This window comes from Acinonyx jubatus, chromosome C1 (assembly GCF_027475565.1).
Source record: "Acinonyx jubatus isolate Ajub_Pintada_27869175 chromosome C1, VMU_Ajub_asm_v1.0, whole genome shotgun sequence".
In the NCBI taxonomy this organism is placed as follows: domain Eukaryota; kingdom Metazoa; phylum Chordata; class Mammalia; order Carnivora; family Felidae; genus Acinonyx; species Acinonyx jubatus.
The window spans coordinates 179,149-199,212 of record NC_069381.1 but is presented as its reverse complement, the minus strand read 5'-3'; the positions used below and the strand labels follow the sequence as shown (position 1 = coordinate 199,212).

The following is a 20,064-nucleotide window of genomic DNA, read 5'->3' as shown; positions in this document are numbered from 1 at the left end:
CCTGGCCCCACCTGCCCCACTGTGGGGGAGACCTAGGGGCGCCGAGAAAGCCAAGTCCCCCACGGCGGGCCCCCAGCCAGGCTGATGTGGACTCCTTCACTTCTCCAGGAATGGTGACCTGTCCCTGTGGGCACTGTTGTTCTTTCCTCTGTCCCCTTGGTGTGAGGAGAAGGGGACCCAGAAGGAGGTGGGGAGACCAGGCTCAGGGTCCTCCCCCCCAGCTTCAGGGACCACGGGGAAGTGAGGTGACACTCCACTGCCCATCTGTGCCGATCAGAGGCTGGGAGGCTGGGGCTGAGAGCCAGGGGAGAACGTGCAGGACCGTCCAGACTCCCTTGGTTTCTGTGGCCCCCGAGGTCGGGGGGGGGGGCGTCCCATCCTGTGGATCCTTGTGGGGAGGGAGGCAGACGTGCGAAGACACTCGCTCGTCCCCGTTCCCACATTTGCACCAAACCCTTGCTGCTAATCTGGGGACAAAACAGGAAATGAAGAGCCATGTTCAACCAGGACAGCAGGTACAGCCAGTCAGGCCCTGAAGGCCCAGGCTGGGCACAGATGCCCCCAACCCCACCTCCGGCAGCCTTCTCTATTTCCTCCACCCTAAGCTGCAAACTGGAAACCTGGGGCCATTCTAACATCTCCGAGTCCTCCCCCCAGCCCCAGCTTTGCCCCATCCCTGGCAGCAAAGTCTGTATTTCACCCTGCAACCCCTCTGGCTCCTACACTCAGGATGACCTTCCCCTGACATTCAAGGCCTGGGTGGCTTGGCCTCTGTGGCCCTCAGCCACGCCAGCTGAGCCCCCGCCCCCAAGCCTGAGACCACAGATTTCCAGGAGCTGCAGAGGCAAGATTCTGCCACTGGACACCCCGGGGCCTGCGTGCCACTGTTCTCTAGGCCCCAGTGGGGAGTGTGGTCACTGGACCAGTTCCATGACCCTAATGGGCATTCAGGCTAGAAAGCTTGTGAGTGAGTGGGTGCCATAGGGTATGGGGGCACCTGAGCTGGGGGCGGGTTAGCTGGCAGAGTCAAGGCATCCCCAGTGGGGCCCTGCCAGCCACTCCCATGTCCATTCTGAGCTCCAGCCGCAGCCAGCCCTTCCCTGGATCCCAGCTCTCGTGTAAGAAGCCAAAATGAGGCCGATTTATGGGGTCATCGCTCAGGCCAAAGGCAGGTGGGGTACCTGTCACCTCCTGACCCCCCATCATGTCAATTGCTTTGGAGATCCCCCTCACCCTGGGAGGTGAGCATGGTGTGGGCGGTGAGCAGTTGGCACGGTCCCCGGGTCATAGCTGGCAGCTCATTCATTCATTCGTTCACTCAGCACTAGGAGAATCACTGAAAGCCGGAAGAGGTCAGAGGCCAGCAAGAGGAAGCACTCCAGCAGCATTAGGAGGTGGGTGCACAGAGCAGGACCGAGTGGGGCGCAAGGAGGTAATGTGAGTGCAGAGGTCCTGGCCAGGAGCCTGGGCACAAGACCCCAGAAGGAGTTGGCCGCAGCATGATGGGGGAGGGCTGGCCGATTGACCTTAGGGGACCCGGTTCTCCATGCTGGGCATGAGAGGGACAGGACTGGTTGAGTCCACCGGACATCCTGGCAGGGTTCCCTCATGCCCACAGGGCAGTGCTGAGCCCATCCAGAGCCCAGGGCCCGTTCTCTGCCCATGTCAGAATCGCAGCCCGGATGTGTCTCAGAGTCTCTCCCGTATCACTGTCCCTAGCTGGTAGGGATGGGGCAGCAGAGCAGTTGACAGATCAGCCAACACTGGGCAGGTAGGGTTGGGGGCTCAGCCCTCACACCCCAGGCCACCTGGGCCCCAGATGAGCCCTGAAGGGCCTCTTCGTGCAGTGGCCATTGTGTGTGTCCTTGACAGCACTTGGGGTTTGAAGCCTGTTCTGTCCCAGTCCTGGGGGGGCGGGCCCATAGCCGAGGTGGCCCTTGGGGTACAGTCCTCCCTGCTCATCTGGCCAAGGACAACGTCTGTGTCCAGCCCAGGACTCCTAGGTGTCTGGGGAACCCCACATCTCAAAAGCCACAGATGGACAGGGGTGAGGTGCTCATTAGGGACCTTGTCTTCTCCTCAGCACAGCGAGTCCCAGGCCTGTGGGGTCACACACTGAAAGCCATGCTCCCTGCACATGTGTGTGTGTGTGTGTGTGTGCGCGCGCACCTGCACCCGAGGGACACATTTGTGCTCAAACACAGCCAGGTTGGCCTGTTGGCACACATATACCCCCTTACACAGAGAGCGCGTGTGGCCCCGCATCCACGCAGCACAGCTGCCCATCGCTGGGTGGAGTATGAGCAGGGGTGTGGGTACCAGCTGGGTCAGCCAGGTCCTGAGCTGCCGAGATCCCAGTGCCAGGGTCTGGACCCTGCTCCCGTGCAGTCAGGCCTGGCCACCGCCCCAGATGGCACATTCCTCGGGTCTTCCCTTTGCCTCTGGGCACTGACTTGTCCACTGAGGAGCTCAAGTGATCTCAGAGCTTGAATATTCCCAGAAGCCCTCAGGAGGGTGTTCTCAGAGCAGAGAGACAGAGGGCACTTCCTGGAGGCAGCATGTGGCCCTGAGTCATGGTCCCCTTGGGAACCAGCACCCTGTCACGCAGACGCTGGGCCAGGCCCACACAGTAGCTCCCCACATTGAGCCCCCAGCCCTCTGAATTTCCACCCCCTCTCTGGGTCCCTACCCCCTGGCTGAGCTCCCCCTCCCCTGGCCAGCCAGCACACCTCTGTGAACGAGCGGGGTCTCTGGTTTCCCACTGTCAGAGCAGCTGCGACATGGCTGTGAGGGGCACAAGCCGTACCACTGGCTGGCCTTCAGCCCCCCACGTCCTCCACCCAGGCCCCCAGGCCCTCCATTCAGCCCCCCTGCCTTAGCCCCAGGCCTCTGCATAGGCTGGCCCTGGGCTCTGCGAGGACCCCACACTGGTTGAAGCCATTACCCCTCCCCCCAGGAAGATCTCCAGGCCTCCTGGCTGTGTCCGGGCTTCCTTGTGCTCCAATATCCCTGCCCTTGTGTGTAACTGAGGGTGTCCCCAGCAGACACTCACCCAAAACAAGTCCTATGGCCAGTCTGATCCCTCACTTGTCCTTGCCCTGACTCCACCCCGGGGGTGCCCAGCCCCGACCTCTCGCCCCACTCCCTGGACCCAGAGCAGGAAGTTCCCTCGTGGGTGTGTACGTTGGGGTGGCACACGCATGTAAGTGGGCAGTGTGGATGAGGTGGGGGGTGACGAGCGAGGCTGAGATTGGGGGTGGGGGGCTCCTCGGAGAGGCCCTCCTGGGAGGCCCACCTAGTAGCTCAGGTGCACCAGGGCCTTAAACAGGGCTAGTGGGTGGATTGGTTTCTGGACCGGCTCCTCCAGTATCCCAGGGCCTGCTGCGGGGGGAGGTTTTACCCAGGCATCCGGCCCGACCATGGAGGCCTACACCGACCCCCAGCCTCACCCCAGACTCTGATCTCTCACCTCTGACTTCCTGCCCGCCGCTGCCCAGCCTGCCAGGGTGAGGACAGGAGGCCAGCCAATCCCGGAGGCCCCAGGCCACGCCCCTGGCCTGCATGACCTCGAGTGTATAAATACACCTGCCAGGAGTACACACCCAGAGAACTCACACCTGCTCAGACGGTGCTCTGCATCTGGAAGAGCACACACGCTCCCCCGAGCCCCACCTGCCTGGGATAGAGAAGAGGGCACGCTTGCCAGACCGGTGCCACCAGGACAGCTGCTGGCAGCCTCTTCTGTAGGGGGACGCCTGCCAGGTGGAGCACGGGCCGGCCCTGCTGGGCAGGAGGGCTCAGGGCCTGGCCGTGGCCCAGCCAAGAGGATCATGCCCAGCCCTTGCTGAACCCCGGCCACCAGGTAAGGCCAGCTCGGCTGGCATTCACCCCTCACTGGTACAGGCTCAGGGTGGGGTGCCTCTGAGGAGGGCTGGGACCTCAGTGCCAAGGAACTGATCATGTGGGGGCACGCTGGCCTGGAAGAGGTTAGCCCGCGGTCCCCTCCCAGGCCATGCCGAGGCTGCTGCCGTCCCCAAAATGTGGTGACATTTCATGTTGCAATGCTGGGAGCACTGGTGACATCACAGTGACCTCACCATGATTCACGGTGGTCACGGTCATCATGCAGCAACACCCAAACCTTCAGGACACATCACCATGGAGTCATTCCGCTGGTCCACCTGGATTAACCAGCAAGTCAGGGTCAGGGGTCACGTTTGGGGGCGGGGGGGATTCCTTCTGAGCTCCATGGGGTCTGTCCACTGTCCTCCTTGCCTTTCCTCCTCCAGGCAGGGCCCTGGGCAGCAGGCAGGTCACCTGAGTCCTCCCCGGTGAACAGAGGCCCGGTCTGCTGTGGAAATGGGAGTCAGGAGGGTCAGGAGGGTGGCGGCTGTGTGCCTACGGGACCCTGCAGGGGGCCGGGTTATCCTGGAGGATGGCTGGGGCTCCTCCACCTCTGGCTCCCGGGCTGAGGTGCATTTCCAGGCCCCGAGGGCCAGCAGAAAGCCCTCGTCACAGCCGGACATGCTGGCCCTACCGGTTCGGGCAAGGCTGGGAAACGAACCATCCTTAGGACGCCGGCCCCCACCCCTGTGCGGCCGGCCCTGCTTGACTTCCCACAGCCTACCAGCTCATCCTGGAGCCTAGACCGAGTCCGGACTCTCACCCAGTTGGGCCTGGCACCCTGCCCTCACGCACCTGCCCGAAAACTGGATGTGTACCAACAAATCAGATCCCCGTGTCGGGATCCATGTTCAAACCCATTTCGTCTGACCCAGAGTCACAGTCTTCCAGCGAGAGCCCAGGCCCTGCCGACCTCTTGGCCAGGTGACCCTGGCTGAGTCACTCCACCCTCTAAGGTGCCTTTTTTATACTGTGGCTCTTGTGTTACGTGACCTGGGCCCAGTGTGGCAGAGCCCAGATGTCAATAGTAACGATGGTGGGCCATTGTCATCAACTTTATTTCTGCCCAGATGGCACAGCCAGGTAGGACAGGCCCCGTAGGTGGCGTCCGCTAAGCAGTCAGCACGATGCCCTTGCGCGCACGGACTCCGTGGCCAGGCCATCCGTGGGCCGGTCAGACCTGGAGCACCCCCACCCGCAGATGCTCACCCCTGACTCGGCATGTGGGGGAGGGCAGGATTACAACTTGAACAGGAAGACCTTGACTTGGGTATGGGGCCTTTCTAGAGTGAGCCTAGCAGAGATCTCTGGGGCCGGTGTGGGTGAGAGAGACACAGGGTGAAAAGCAGCAGACTGTGCAGGGAAGGGGCAGCCTGCGGTCACTCACAGCGCACTCCGTTCGTCCCACAGCTCGGAGGCATGTCATCAGGCCAGCAGGCGTGGCATACGGCCATGCTGGCCCCCGGTCGGACCAGCCCTGCAGCCACGGTGCCCGGGTCCCCCAGCTCAGCCAGCAGCCCCAGGTCCCCCAGCACCCCGAGCTCGGAGAAGGCAGCCTCCCCGCTGGAATGCTCCATCTGCTTCTCGGGCTACGACAACCTCTTCAAGACGCCGAAGGAGCTCTCCTGCACACACGTCTTCTGCCTGGAGTGCCTGGCACGGCTGGCGGCCGCCCAGCCAACCGGCCAGCCGGGCAGCGAGGCCGTGCCCTGCCCGTTCTGCCGGCAGCCTACGGCTGTGCCTGCCGCCGGGGCCCCCGCGCTGCGCACCAGCCGCCAGCTGCAGGCCAGGATGCCGGCGCACCTGCGGCGGGAGGAGCCCGTGTGGCTGGAGGGCACGAAGCTGTGCTGCCGCCCACCGCCCTCCGCGCCGGGCCTTCCCGAGCCTGGCTTCGTGTGTGTGGACGTGGGCCTGAGCAAGCCTGCCCAGCCCGCCGCACCCACGCCCACTCCAGACCCCGCGCGCCACCGGGGCCGCCTGGCCCGCTGCTGGGCCCGCTGCAGGAACTGGAGGCGGGTGGCGCTGGTCACAGCCCTGCTGCTGGTGCTCTCCTGTGTGGTGCTCTGGCCCGTGCAGTGCGCGCTCAAGACTGGGAACTTGCACTGCCTTCCTCAGCCCTCTGCGGCCACGGCCACGGCCACGGCCACCGCTTTCTCTTCTGGGCCCCTGGCTGACAACTAGGGTCAGCCACCCCTGCCCCAGCTGCCCGCGTGGGTCCCTTGCCCCCCGCTGGGTCACAGGTGCAGCAGCTCTTGGGAGTTGGTCCCCTGGAGGAGCCCCAACATCTCTGAGGACCCCATTTCCCATTCGACTCACCTTCCTTGCACTCTGTGGTGCTGGGTCCCGACGGCATGAATAAAAGGGTCCCCGAAGACTCCAAGAATCACAGGCTCCCACGGATCCCAGAGCCCACCTTCCTCTTTCCCAGGGTGCAGATGGAGACCCGGGCCCAGGAGAGACGGCCTTGGTCAGATCCCTCCCTCTACGCTGTGAACCGCCTGCAGTGGGAGCCCTTGGCTGAGAAGGGAGGGGACTCGCCATCTTTATTTTCACATTTCACCCATGGCCCCTTCCCCAGGCAGGGCTGGCCCCTCCATTGTGCGGGAAGTGGGGAGGGCGGGGGGGGGGGGGTGGCGACCAGGGGGACAGAGGGCAGCAGCAAGAGGCCGGGTCCCCCGGTGCCCACCCCCCTCTCCTAAACTGTACATTTTTAAATAAATTATTTTGTATCCACATTTGGTAAGGGGTCCTCACCCTGTAAGCCCTCCTCCCTGCACCACCGAGCCTCTCCCTCCCAGAAGAGCCAGGTCTGCCCCTGCCTCAGAGAGCTTTAAGCCAAGCGGACACCCCCACCGGATTGAACTCCCAGCAGCCCCCAGGGCAGATAGACCCCAGGTTCTAGGGTGTCCAACTCCTGTTCCCTGGGCTGTGGATGGGTTGGCGCAGTCCTGCCCTTCCCCTAGAACTTTGAGGCTCCCCCAGGAAGATGGGGAGGGGCTGGAGCAGCTGGGCCAGAGTGGGGCGGGGCCCTGGCGTGGTTCAGGGCCCCCCCACTACGGACACAGCAGGTGGCACCCCAAGAAGTCGTAGAACCCCAGGACTGAGCTCCTGGGAACCAAGGCCTAAGGGTGTACAGAAGCAGAAGTGACCACCAGTGTGTCCCTGAAGATCTCTCACAGACCCTCCCTGGGCCCGGCCTGGCTGGTGAAGCCGCAAGGTGCGGCGGCTGGAGGGATGGGCGGGAGGCCGCCTGGATCCGCTCCTGCTGTCGGCCCCAGGAATCCCACACCGCCAGTTAGCACGGTGAAGAGAGGCCAGGCTGGTTCCGGCTCGCCAGGCCTCAGACTCCTCACCCCTCGCCCCAAAGCCCAGGACTTCCTGTTCCAACCAGCGGGGTTTCTGGCCGGCCTGGGATAGGGAGGGTGCTCAGGGAGACCCTCGAGAAGCTGGGCCCCAGACCCCAACGAAGACGCGGAACTGAGAACGAGGCATTTTATTGAGGATCCCACAAAGCCACAGGGCCTTCCGAGATGGGAGGGTGTGGCCACAGACTACATGCGGGCGACATCACACCCGTCACACACACCAGTCCACACGTGAGACCCACGCCAGGCACGTGACGTCGCACACGCACTCACACGGGCATCTCGCACATTCCCTGATGAAGCATTTTCCACATGTAACCTGTGCTGTGGGTCGGGCTGAAGACCAGCTCTGAAGGGGGGTGGTTGGGGTACAGGGGAGCTAGGCACAACGCCAACGGCTACAGTCCCGTCAAGCACAGACTGGCCACTTGCTCGTCGGTGACTCACGTCACACACACAGGCCGGCACTCAAACGTGGCACACGTGGGGTCGCACTGGTCACTGTGCTGTGCGGGTGGTGACTGGTGGCCCCCCCCGTGAGCGACGAACCACCGCCCTGAAGCCCTGCTTCCCCCTCTTCCCTCACCTGGGAGCCCCAGAAAGGGCAGGGGCACTCGGGGCTCCCGACTGCCCCTCCCCATTTCTAGGCATCCAGGCCCAGGCCAGGGAGGGTCTGAGGGTTCCGGGACCCCTCCCCCAGCACTCAGGGACAAGCTCCGGGCTGTACAGTGCTGAGCACAGTCTTTTGAGGAGTGCGTCTTGCTGGCTCCCGCCTCCAGCCGCCTCCAGCCGCGGCTCCAGGCCCTGGGGGGTGGGGGTGGGGGGGCGGCGCACGCGAAGACCGTCACCGCCCGAGGCCCCGCAGGTTCTCTACACGCCGCCGCCGGGGCCCTCTGGGGTCCTGCGGGCGGAGAGAGGGTTCGGCCGGCGCAGGCGCGCGGGATCCCGTCCCCCCACGGCCTGCCCACTCCCGGAGACGACGCCGTCCCGCCCCCACCCCGGGACCCGGGCCCGCGCCCTGACGGCCCCACTCACGCCGCCGGTGCCCGGGACGACGCGGGCCCAGGGCTGCGGCCCGGGTCTGCCGACGCGAGGCCCGCGTTCAGATGGTCGTGCTCTTCTGGCGGCTGGCGCGGGAGGGGGGGGGGTCGGGGTGAGGGTGGGGTGGGGGGGACACCCGCCGGTCACCAGGGTGCGGTCGGCGCAGGCCCCGCCCCAGCCCGGCCCCGCCCCCACCTGCTCGCGCAGACGCAGCTGCTCGTCCTGGATGTACCGCTGCAGCGCCAGGTACACGAACTTGTACTGCGCCTCGGTCTGCACCATCCCCGAGCGCTGCCGTCGCACCAGCTGGATCGTCTTGGGCACATCGATGTCGCAGTCCAGACCTGGGCACGAGCGCGCTCAGGGCGGAACGGGGCGGTGTGCGGCGGGGTAGACGGGGGGCGGGGCCGGCGCCGGGGAGGCAGGGTAGCCGGGAGGAGAGGGCCTAGATAGGAGGGGCTGGCCTGCGGGAGGGGGCCTCGCGGCTCACCCTGCCTGCGGATGATGTCCACCAGGATGTCAATCACGATGATGGTGCCAGTGCGTCCGATGCCGGCGCTGTGGGGACGGACCAGGAGGCCTGGGAAGAGTTTAGGGGAGAAGGCCGCGGCCCCGCCTCGGGTTGCACCTGCGTTGCCCGCCCACCCCATCCCCGATCGCACCTGCAATGCACCACCATGGGTCCGGCCCCTGGCATGCTGCTCTGTGCCCTGTTCACTTGGTCCAGGAAGTCGAGGACGCCGGCCGGCTCGGCCGGGACCCCGTGGTCTGGCCAGCTGAAGTACTGGTAGTGCTTCACTGTGCGCGGTGGCTCCCCCTGGGCAGGGCGGGCTGGTGAGTGCCAGCCAGGCCAGAATGAGCAGTTCCCAGGTGGGGCCGGGCCACAGGGTCAGAGTGGCACTGCTGTGACCTCCGCACCCCCAGGGCATGAGCTGGGAGGAGGCGGGGATTGCCATAAGGAGTGACCAGCAGGGTCAAGGCTGAGCAGAAAGGCTTGGGAGGGAAATAGGGAATTCAGGGCGTGGGGGCCCTCAGATGGCCCCAGGTGGCTCAGGCCCCTAGGGAAAGGAAGAGGGTGTGATGGGGTGAGGGAGCAGGTTTCAGGGACAACGACCTCCATTTGGGAAGAACCAAAGGGATGGTTAGACATAAGGGACGGGGTGGGCCATGGGAAGGGATCTGTGCCTGACACGAAAATAGGGTACCACGGGCATATGAAGGGCACTGAACCTGCTCAGTTGGCGCAGGGAAAGCCTGGGGAGGGCGAGGCGGCGTGGGTGTGAGGCCACCCTGGAGTCGGGCACCTGGGACCAGCGGCCTAAGGTTGAGATTGTGGCCTGCCTGTGAACGCTGCCACAGTAGAGCCCAGTAGAGCCCAGGCCAGGACTGTGCCCACTAGGTTGAGGGATATGAATACCCCCAAGGCCAATGGGCTTGGATGGAGCCACATGGGTGGGTGGGTTTTCTCTCCCAGCACAGGGCTCACCCCCAGCGCAGACCTGGGGACTTCCTGACCACTGTGACCCTGGCCCTGCATATCTTGTGGCCCTCTAGGCTCACCTGATCTGGCCGCCACACCTGCAGTTCCCGCACACAGTAGCCCTGGGCCTGGTACTCAGCCAAGTTGCAGACACACACACGGCCATGTTCTTGGCGGCCATGCAGCTCTGGCCAATATCGGAAACATTTGTTCTGGGAGGGAGGGTGCATTGCATCAGCTGTGCTGGAAGGCCACCTGCGCCTTTGCCCCTGTGCCCTGTGGGGACTCATGCATGCACATGCACCCGCAGGGGCTTTCCAGAGTCGTCCGCTGCTCCCCCCAGCTTCCCAAAGGCTGCAGGAGAAGAGAGGCTGGGCCAGCCACCACACGAACATGTGGTGGGGACAGGGCTGTCAAACCCAAGCTCATACCCGGCCTCGCTCCACCTCCCTTGTGGCCATGACAATGACACGTGTGTTCTCCTGGTGCACCATCGCCCAGAAGGCCGCCACTGTGGTCTGCAGACAGCCCTGGGTAGCGATGTATACCTTGCCCTGTCCATGGCCTGGCTTCTCTTCTGGATCACTCTGTAAGGGGATGGGGGCCAGGTGTCTGCAGTTTCCAGGATTTAAAGTGCCAGAGGACGATGCAAGTCTATGCAAACGATGTGCAAAGTAGCAGCAGGTGGCTCACACACAGCCCCTCCTGCCCTAGGTGAGGGAGGAGCTTAGGACCAATATTTAGTCCGGCCCACTCTGAGGACTCCTTGGAAACCACCACAGTCCCTCTCCAACAACGTCTACTGTCCTGTCAGGGTCCATGGGTCGTTCCTGGGCCCGCCAGAAAGAGCTCCAGGTTCATAATAGGGGGATGGGGTGACTGGTGTGTCCACACGTGGCTCAAGATGTCTGTCGGATCCATGCAAGACTATGCACACAGCCGGCCACACACACCTGTCTCTCGCACACCCACCCTGATGTAGTTGGCGTTGATGTAGTTGGCTCCAGGCACGCTGTCGTCCACGTCATGCAGGGTGACACGGGTGGTATCAACTGGGAAGGGGAAGATACTGCTCGGGTCTCCGGGGGGGGGGGGGGATGGACCCACCTGCCTCCTTGCCTGCTGACCCCATGGTGAGCAGGAGGAGGGGGGAAGGAGCCCTGAATGTGCAAGAGGGAAAAAGTCACACCGGTGGTGGGAAGTGACATCTGGCCTCAACCTCCCCAGGGCCCCTCCTTGCCAGATGGGCCCCACATGGAGTGGATGGAGCTCTGGCCCCCAACGAAGCCCCCGCCCCTGGCCCTCACATGGAAGGATGTTCTTGTAGCGATTCTTGGCTTTGTTCTCCAGCCGCTGTCCCTCCTTCCGGGGATACAGGAGCTGGCATTCCTGCTGCTGCAGCATCTGGGCGGGGGCAGAAGCTTCAGCCTGCTGCCCCACCCTCCCCCAGAGCCTTCAGTGACTGACCTACCTCCCCTCTGCCGGCCCTCACGCCAGCACCAAAGGATGGGAGTCTGTGGGAGAGTGGGCGGTGGGGAGAGGGGCGGGCACCTCAAACTCCTCCCAGAAGCCCTGCTTGGCCTTCTCGCCGGCGTCAGTGGCCCCGGTGAGCTCCTGTACTCGGCTCTCGATGCTTGCGGCATTGATCCTCGTGGCCTTGAGGGGCTGGCACGGAGAGGCCTGCGTCCAGGCTTGGCAGGGTCCAGCAGACCCCACAGCGCCCCCCAGGGGCGGCTGCTCTGGCCCCAGATTGGCCACCCTGCCCTCGGCACTGGCCAGCATCCTTTTTCCTGGGCGCCACTGCCCCTGGGGCCCTCCCACCCCAGGGGTGCAGCTCGCTCCGGATCCTAAGGGTCATGTGCCTTGGGGCGTACCTGCTTGAGGTGCACCACGACCCCCGACTTCTCCACCATGGGGTCCTTCTTGCAGCACTCCACCAGGTCTCTGAGGGTGTCGAACCGTTCCCCACCTCCCACGTCATACGTGCCGTCTGGCTGTAGGGGCAGCAATGAGGGGCCCGGCCGCTGCCCGCCTCCAGAGTCACAGCCCCACCTCACCCCTGCTGCCACCTCCCACCTGGAAGCGGATCATGATGTGTGTGACCCGCGGCCGGCGGTCTGCCTTGTCCAGCGGCTGCGTGAGCACCGACAGCACGAAGTCCCCGGGTTTGCTCCGACTCTCCCGCACCAGGAAGGTGCCTGGATGTCCTTTTTCCATCAGCAGCTGCTCGGCCTCCTGTCCAGACAGGTGCCCATGGTACCACCTGGCCCAGGTGGAGGTGGGAAGGAGTGCAGGTGAGACTGGAGGCCATGGCCTGGCCAGGTGAGGGGACACGGACCCACCTGCAGCCAGAAGGCTCCAAGCCAGGACACAGACACAGGGACAGACAGACAGACCCACTCAGACTTCAAGGGCCCCGGCAGTACACCTGCCCTGCCCAGCTCTCTGACTCTCACCCTACCCAGGAGAAGGCAGGAGTCAAGACAGGTGGGCTCTGCGGGGCCCAGGGTGGCCACCAGGTGGCAGCCTGGTCCCCAGCAAGGAGGGGCAGGGCCACCTTCCCAGACCTGCTCCATGCCCCCTCCCTGGCAGATGCAGCCTCTTCAGGCCTCAGCAGGGCAGGCAGGGAAACTGAGGCTGGAGAAAACTGCCCACGTGAGTCACCAGCCAGAGGGAAGGTACAAGACTGGCTACAGGGCTCCTGCTGTACACTCCCACCCCTGCAGCGAGTGCCCAGAACCCCAGGGGACACTCCCTCGACTTTGCTGCAGCTGTGCCTGAGCCTGAGCCTGAGCCGTGGAGGGCAGAGGACGCCCGGGGGCCATGCCCAGCACACCCCGCGCCCCTCGGACATGCACACGTTCACAAACATGCAGATGCCTGCCGCTCACCGCTCAGATGTGGGGTCCCGGCAGCCCAGTGGGTGCCGGAGCTCGACGGGGGCCCCGCTACGCTCGCGGAGCAGCCCCCCGTGCTGGCCTGTGTGGTGCTGCACCAGCTCGGCCAGCGTCGCAAACTTCTCCCCTCCGTAGAGGCCATAGTAGTCGCCCGTGTTTTGGATCTTGATGTGTGTCACCTCATCATGGCGCCTGGAAGGGTGGGCGCACCAATCACTGCTGTGGGGGGGGGGGTCTGTCCCCACAACCCCCTTCTTCCCATCACCGCCCTCAGTTTCCAGAACAGTCCCTGAGCTTTTCCAGCCCTGACATCTCTGCCTGTGTGCTCTTCCTCCATCAGGAACAGCCAAGGACAGGCCCCTCCGTGTCCAGCTAGGGTGGGGGCCCCACCATGGGGGGTGGACACCCCACCCCCGCTGCCTCCTCCCCACCGTGCAGTCAGGATTGGGCTTGCAGACCATAGGCCTGATTCTCCCTTGGCCTGGAGGCAGATGCTAAAGCAGCCCTCCGCAAGGGGCTCTGCCTCACCCCAGACCACCTGCCTAGGGGCTCCAGCTGACTGGGGACAGGGCCCTCAAGATGGCTTCCCCAGGGTCACAGCATGTGATGCTATCAGGGAAGCCCCTGGAGGGAGAACCTCGGTCTCTCCCAGGTGGAGGAAGTCCATCCTGAGGGCTGGCATCATGACGCCTGCTGCCTCAGTTTTAGCAGAGAAACTGGAAAGATCTAGAGGCCTCTGGAAGCCCCCCCGCCCTGATCACCACTCTGCTGGTTGCAGCCCTTTCCCATTCCTCCTCCCTACGCAGTGGCCCTTTCATGGCCTCCAGCCAGACCCCCTGTGGGCAGCATTTGCGAGCATCCCCAGGACACGGGATCATAATCAGGGCCACCGAGGCCCCTGTCCAGCACGCCAGACCCCTCAGAGGGCAGGAGGGAGGTCCTGACAACTCTCTACCTCACTGGGCCCTTCTAAATGACTCCCTCCTGCTCAGAAGCCATCTGGTCAGGAATGCCAGACTTCCACCCACCCCTTGCCAAACCGTTGGCTCCCACCCCCCGACAAGACCCGGATTCTTGGATGTCCAGCCCCCAGCAGGGATCCTTACTGCCCAGGATGATGCCCAACACCCCTCTGGGAAGAGAGGGAGACTGACCCCCACCTGTCCCCCAGCTGAGGGTGTTCAGACGGCTGAGGCTCCCGAAGCCTCAGGCCCGTTCACACCTGGCCGTAGCACCCACCCACCTTCACCCACCTGACAGACAGTGTGAAGGCCCCTGGGCAGCTCTTGCTGGGTCTTGCCAGGAAGCTCCCGTGCTGGCCCCTGGACAGGAGCAGCCTCTCTGCTTCAACTCCACTGATGTTGGGGTGAAACCACCTGGCACGAGGACCACAAGTTGGTGATCCCAGACAGCTGGGGTGACACTAACACTCCGGCCCCCTCCCCCGCCCCCCAAAATCCCGGCCCACATTCAACCTCCACCCATGGTGCCTGTTTTGGCCCCCCTGCTCGAAACCCGCATGGGTAATGACCACAGGGCCTGAGGCCTGTGTGGAAGGAGGTGGGGCTATGGGGTCCTAGGGACACAACTGGGCAGACCCCTGCAGCTGGGGCGGGGTGGAACAGACACCCTCCAGCACCTGCACACAGCTACCATTAGGAGCCTCGCCTCAAACTCTGTGTCTGGTCCCTCCGGCCTTGCCAGGGCATCCCAGCTAGGCCAAAGGCACTTGGGTGCTCCAGTGTCACCCAGAGCTTCCTTCCTGCCCTCAGAGCCCATCGACAGACCCTGTTCGCTCCACCCCTTCCGGTGTGGTGTTGGCTACCACGTTCTCCCAAGGGGCACCGGCCGCAGCCCCAGGAACCGCGCCATAATGTGTTAGTCGCTTAGTCAGCCCTCCCAGCCACCCTTGTCCCCCACCCCAGAACAAAAGCACAGGCTCAGGTCTACCTTCCGCCCTGACCCCTCTCCCAGCCCTAGCTCCTCACTCACGTGAGGTCATTGACCACAGGGCCTTTATACTAGCTGTTCTCTGCTCCCTTGGCCCACATCCATATGGCTGAGGACTCCTCTCATTTCTCATCCTTTATTTTATTCTGCTTTATCTTTCTTCATAGTTTTTGTCACCTTCTGACACCTGATATATTTATTGGTTTACTGTCTATCTCCCACTTAAGGATTTAAGCTCCAAAGGGCAGGAACTGTTCTGTGCAGTGCTGTATCCCAGGGGCGAAAACAGTGCCTGGGTATTAGTGACTGCACTTGAATTAAGAAGTGAATGAATACGTGGGGCGCCTGGGTGGCTCGGTCGGTTGAGCGGCTGACTTCGGCTCAAGTCACGATCTCATGGTTCGGTTCATGAGTTCGAGCCCTGCGTCGGGCTCTGTGCCGACAGCTCAGAACCTGGAGGCTGTTTCGGATTCTGTGTCTCCCTCTCTCTGCCCCTGCCCCACTCGTGCTCGGTCTCTCAAAAATAAATAAACATTTTAAAAAATTAAAAAAAAGAAGTGAATGAATACGTAAATGGATGGTGGGGGCATGGGTGGATGGATGGGCTTCACTTGAGAGAAGGGCCTGGGCAGCTGCAGGTCAGGTCAGGAGCTGTCTTCCTTCTGCCAACCGTGGGGCCCGATACAGACTGAAGCAGGTGTTGGTAAAGGACTAGAGGTGAGGGGGGAGTGTAGGCTGAGAGGGACCCCGCCTCTGCCCCCCGCCCTGCCTCCCGGGACTGTCCTCCTTCACAGCCTCTGCCATGAAGTGGGGGACAGGCCAGGAGGGCCCTCGCTCAGGGCTGTGCATAAGCCCATGTCCAGGGTCAGAGCTGCTGTGTTCTTTGCCCTCATAGCTTTTGCTTCCCTGTTACGGCAGGAATTTCTGGCCCAGGTTTAGATCTGACCCAACAATAGGAGCAACGATGGTCCTGCCCTGTGGAGGCTTTTCTACAATGGAAATTAGACCATGTCTCTAAAGCTGCAGGACCCTTCTGCTCCGGGCTCTTCTCGTCCATCAGGCTTCCTTTCACTCCTGCCTTCAGGGCCTGTCCTGACGCCTCCAAGGAGCTGTCTGTGTGCACAGTTTGCACGGGCGTGCCCAGCACAGCAGCCTACAGCACGCTGAAATGTGAATGTAAATGAATGAAAATTCAGCAAAGTCAAGACCTGGTTCCTCAGTCACACGGCCACATTTCACTGCTGAGGGCCACGTGTGGCTCCAGAGACCACTGACAGTGGTAGGAGATACTTCCCTTGCTCTGTGCTGCTCTCCACTGTCCGCCCTTGCCTGAGTCCCCACAGACCTGTTTGCCCTCCAGCCCTACTGAGACCTCAGCATTGAGGGTGCCCATCGGGCTCGGGGACCTGTGGTCGGGCCTCAGTCCTCAGCAGCATTTGACTGACACAGGCACCCTGCCTCCTTCTAGAAACATGTTCTCCGCTCCCCCCTGGTTTTCTGCCTCACCTGGCCAGGACCCTTTGCTGGACCCTCCTCTTTGACCTGTCAATGTCAGAGCTCCCCACCTGTGCCCTGCGTGTGCCTACGCATCCGTGCGCCTTCTACACCTCCAGCCCCACCTGGGCTCATAGGTACTTCTCCCCTCGGCATCTCTACTTGGAAGCGTAGCAACATTTCTATCTTAACATTTGCAAAACTGAAAACTCCTGGCCATGCCCACAAGCCCCTGTTCTTTTACATGGTCCTCACTCAGTGAAGGGAGCCGCCACCCCTCACAGCTCTGGTCACCAACCCGCAGCCCCTCCGTGCTCTCTTCCCCAGAGCGCTCTTGTCCTACCTTCCAAACGCTCCCAGAACCAACCACCCCTGCTGGGCACGGCTCACCGTCTCTGCATTTTACTGCAGCCCCCACCGCTGTCCTCCCTTCTACACAGGACATCTGTTAACAGCCCACGGGCACCTCCACACTTTTGTGTCAGCCTTGTCTTCACTGAGGGCAGGCTCAGTTCTGACCTTGATGGCTCCCCAGGGTCCATCTGTTGGTTCAGAGAGGCCTGGGAGCTCAGGTGGCCTGCCTGGGGCCACCCAGCCTGAGCAACACTCCTGTTTTCACTCTCCCTGGGGAATGGGGGTTACTGCTGTCCAGGCACTTCCTGAGCGCATTCTGAGCATAGCGTTTTGAGTTCTCCCTGACATGGGTTTGTAGGGGAGCCAGACCTGGGGGCAATTTTTGGTCAAGTGGTCCAGCAGGTGAGGCTGCCAGGGAAGGCTTCCTAGAAGAGGAGATGCCACATGGTGACCTCCAGAGCTCATCACAGGAGAGTGGGCGAGGCCACCAGGAAGAGGGCAATGGCTTTGTGCTGTCGCTGGACCCGTGATGAGATGCTGTGGAGGCGGGGGGGACCCGAACCCAGGAGAAAGCTTCCAACCACCCCTCCACCCGGGGCCACCTACTCTGCTGAACCACATCCTGTGCCCAGATGCCCCCTCCCCCTGGCCACAGCAGCCTCAGATTCCAGTCCAAGATGGGCAATGCCCAGAGTGTGGGGACAGGGGTGGAGGGTGGAGGCCCAGAGTCAAAGCCACAGAGAGGGGTGCAGGGTACCTTGTTGTCCTTCCAGGGACTCTCAGTCATACTTTCCACTGCCCTCTCCTCCCCACAAACTGCCGCTGGGTATATCAGGTGGAAATCTCCAGGGGTGGGGCGTCCTGAGAGGTTGCAGCCACTCACACCACCGCCCTCCAGAATCCCAGGCTGAGGCAGGGGCCTCACATCCCCCCAACCAAGCCTCGAGGTGGAGCTGACGCCCGGGAGGCCAGGAGGCTTGCTGCCCCTGGCTGAGGGGGAGGGGGAGGTGGGGAGGCTACAGGTCCCCACCTCCGAGTCCCATACCCTCTCTGTGCCAGGGCCCAGGGTCACCTCTGTGCCAAAGCGCTCCCTGCTCTGTGATGGGTCAGTGACTCAGCTCTGCCCTGGTGACATGTCCTTGCAGGCCCAGGGAAGGGGGGCAAGCAGGGTGAGCAAGGCATACTGGGCTCCCAACAGGTCTAATGGCTTGGACTCCTCAAGGCCCAGCTGAGCCCCGTCAGTGCTCTGGAGTCCAGGGACAGCCCGTGTCACCCAACGGATCAGCCTGAACCCAGACAGGGCACTGGCTGGTCTGGCTCCCTGTGTGGCCTTGCTCCAACCTTGGAACCCTGGAAGGCACACGAACAGCCCGTCAACACGCCTACACACACGATACAGCGGCTGGACACTCCTGCAGGGCAGATGCTGTTGTGATGGTGGGGAATACACAGGCCAGTGGAGAAGGATTCTGGGTTAGAATTGCAGGCCTCAGGACCCCAGAGCACAGCCAATAATCCTTCTCCTTCTCCCTGCTCCCAGAGCCCCATCTGCAGACCCTGACCCTTCTGGTCCAAGAGGAAACTGAACCAAGGTCCACCCTGTCTATATAGAACTAAATTAACCAGAGATGCACCTTCTTCTGCAACTCCTGGAACAGAGGGTAAGCCTGAGGGGTGTAGCAGGCCCCCCACCCCACTGTAGGATCCAGCCCCCTCCCAGGCATCAGTACCAATGTACCTGCACCCAGTTCTGCCTCACAGCACTAGAGGCCCCTGAGTGAGCAGAGCTGACAGAGGTGCCCATTGGCTCACAAGCCAGAGGGTGACTGGAAGGGGACACGAGGTGGAGTTGGGCACAGGGGGATAGATCTTACTTGGGTTTCAGTCAGACCTGCCCAGGCCTGACAGGGGTGTGTAAGGGGCCCAGGGGCCAGAGGAGTGACAATCCAGATGGTCGCCACAGGGTGGGGCAGACAGGTGTTGGCAAGGGCGGGCAGAGCCCTACTCGGGGCTTTCCCAGGCTGGAGCAAGGTCACAGGCATGTGACACAGACGGGGCCTTCTCTGAGCACCAGAACTTGCCTGGAGAACAATTAAGAGTGAGGCTGAGGTGAGTCTGAGAGGTCATTCCAACCAGACCTCAAAACCTCCTCCTCCCTCAATTTGGGCTATTATCACAGAGCTTTGGAGCTGACAAGTTCCGATTTCCACTACTCCTGAGCCTATGACCTTGATGGAGGCCTCTGTGCCTGGCTGCTTCCTAACCACATCCCTCATAGGGATCCCGGGACCCTCATCACTGAGGCACTGCTGGTGGGAGCTGTGGGGAGGCAGTGGCGTCCGCCTTGGGCTAAGGATCTTGCTCAGGCAGAGAGATACCCTTGGACCCTGAAGCCCAGACCTTGCCCAGCCCCTCATTGATCTAGGGAGTCACGCAGCATCCTAGCACGACCCCTCCTGTGACCTCTGGCCTCACCCAGCCCCTAGTGATATGTGTTTCACACCTGTATGACCCCCCACTCACATCCACATGCACGCGAGAGTCTGAGCTCACACGCGTGTGCGCACACATCCAGATAGCAGGGATCCAGCAGAAAGGGCAGGAAGTGCCCAGTTCCTGTCACATTTCCCATTTTCCCTCTCCACGGAGGCAGGAAGCTGGCTTGACCTGCGGCCGCTTAGGCTCTCGAATCCCTTCTGTGAAGGTTGCCCCCTAAACCCGGCCCCAGGAGGGTCTAGAGCAAAGACGAGCCTGTCCAGGGGGAGCTGGTCCTTACAGTGAGGCAGGGTCAAGGGACCGAGTCTAGAGCAGGGGAAACTAGACCCTGCAGGACCCCTCAGTGCTACTGCCCTGGGTTTCAGGCCCGGGGAAGGGAGAGGTAGCCCCCACCTGGCAGAAAACAGCTCCGATGGCCCAAACAGAGCCAGGAGCTGGGCAGGGTCTACACCTGCCGCCCATTCTAGGCTCCAGCGACTGTTACCCACCACCTGCAGGGCATGCTCTGTTCCCTAGAGTTAGGGTACCTTTGACCTTCACCTAGGCCCAGCCCCTCACCTCCCATTAAGAAAGAGTCCTTTCATTTGCCTGGGTGAGGCCCAGCCTCAAGGGCCTGGCAGTGGAGAGAGGCTGCGCCAGGAGATCAGGCCTGGGGACATGTCACCGCTAACCCGTCGGTGCCCGTCGGACCCGAAGCACATCTCCAGGGGTCGCGGCGTCAAGCCACCTAGCGGCCCTGGCTCACCTGCGCGAGGTCATGTCTGCTCCACGCTGGGCGCTTGGCGGGTCCAGGCGGCCGCGCCCTCGGGCCTCTTCAAGAAGGCCCCGCCCCCAGGAGCCCCGCCCACGCCGAGCCCCGCTCACTCGGAGCCCAGTCCCTGAGCTTCCTTAAAGGCGCCACGCCCACACGTCTCTCCGCGCTTGGGAGAAGTTGGGATAAAAGCAAAAGTTCTCGACGGCGCCCAACTTCAGAACCAGGGGATTCACGCGGGAGTCCCGGGCTCGGAGGACGAGGGAGCCGGGCGGCAGGGGCCGAGTGGCCCCCAGCCTGACCAGCCGCCTCCGCCGCTCTGCGACAGCGGAT

At 62.8% G+C, this 20,064-nt stretch overlaps 3 protein-coding genes across 9 annotated transcripts in view; 2 read left to right on the top strand and 1 right to left on the bottom strand.

The window, feature by feature from the left end:
- Positions 1-2,866, top strand: part of CC1H1orf159 (chromosome C1 C1orf159 homolog) — a 33,933-nt gene extending 31,067 nt beyond the window's left edge. Inside the window, exon 10 of one of the 2 annotated variants that reach the window (XM_053205145.1) lies at positions 1,323-2,866. In XM_053205145.1, the coding sequence (XP_053061120.1) occupies positions 1,323-1,441 (119 nt within the window). In that variant the 3' untranslated portion in view covers positions 1,442-2,866. The other variant, XM_053205129.1, reaches the window with a different exon arrangement.
- On the top strand, positions 1,323-6,636 carry RNF223 (ring finger protein 223). Of its 4 annotated transcripts, XM_027060792.2 has the most exons (3): positions 1,323-1,394; positions 3,748-3,862; positions 5,314-6,636. In XM_027060792.2, the coding sequence occupies exon 3, from the start codon at positions 5,323-5,325 to the stop codon at positions 6,082-6,084; it is 762 nt and encodes a 253-aa protein (XP_026916593.1). In that variant the 5' UTR covers positions 1,323-1,394; positions 3,748-3,862; positions 5,314-5,322; the 3' UTR covers positions 6,085-6,636. The 4 variants fall into 4 exon arrangements, with proteins under 4 accessions (XP_026916593.1, XP_053061163.1, XP_026916594.1 ...); XM_053205188.1 differs by lacking the exon at positions 1,323-1,394 and having other exon boundaries at positions 3,854-4,859; XM_027060793.2 differs by lacking the exon at positions 1,323-1,394 and having other exon boundaries at positions 3,854-4,986.
- On the bottom strand, positions 6,455-19,831 carry LOC106988776 (tyrosine-protein phosphatase non-receptor type 11-like). Of its 3 annotated transcripts, XM_053205115.1 has the most exons (14): positions 19,726-19,831; positions 13,940-14,062; positions 12,681-12,878; positions 11,866-12,052; positions 11,664-11,783; positions 11,341-11,454; positions 11,097-11,193; positions 10,762-10,841; positions 10,221-10,376; positions 9,870-10,001; positions 8,972-9,126; positions 8,800-8,867; positions 8,505-8,653; positions 6,455-8,395 (listed from the first exon to the last, which is right to left on the bottom strand). In XM_053205115.1, the coding sequence occupies exons 1-14, from the start codon at positions 19,737-19,739 to the stop codon at positions 8,300-8,302; spliced, it is 1,689 nt and encodes a 562-aa protein (XP_053061090.1). In that variant the 5' UTR covers positions 19,740-19,831; the 3' UTR covers positions 6,455-8,299. The 3 variants fall into 3 exon arrangements, with proteins under 3 accessions (XP_053061090.1, XP_053061099.1, XP_053061100.1); XM_053205124.1 differs by lacking the exon at positions 11,341-11,454; XM_053205125.1 differs by lacking the exon at positions 19,726-19,831 and having other exon boundaries at positions 11,664-11,779; positions 11,866-12,024.
- Positions 19,832-20,064: the final 233 nt, after the last annotated feature.

Excerpts from the sequence above, each read along its gene's own strand:
- RNF223 (XM_053205183.1), top strand. The coding sequence starts at position 5,105 with ATGCTCACCCCTGACTCGGCATGTGGGGGAGGGCAGGATTACAACTTG. Across the intron at positions 5,174-5,313 it reads ACAGGAAGACCTTGACTTGG|CTCGGAGGCATGTCATCAGG; the intron begins GTATGGGGCCTT and ends TTCGTCCCACAG.
- LOC106988776 (XM_053205115.1), bottom strand. Across the intron at positions 12,879-13,939 it reads GCCTTCACACTGTCTGTCAG|GCGCCATGATGAGGTGACAC; the intron begins GTGGGTGAAGGT and ends CCACCCTTCCAG. Across the intron at positions 12,053-12,680 it reads CGGGACCCCACATCTGAGCG|GTGGTACCATGGGCACCTGT; the intron begins GTGAGCGGCAGG and ends CACCTGGGCCAG.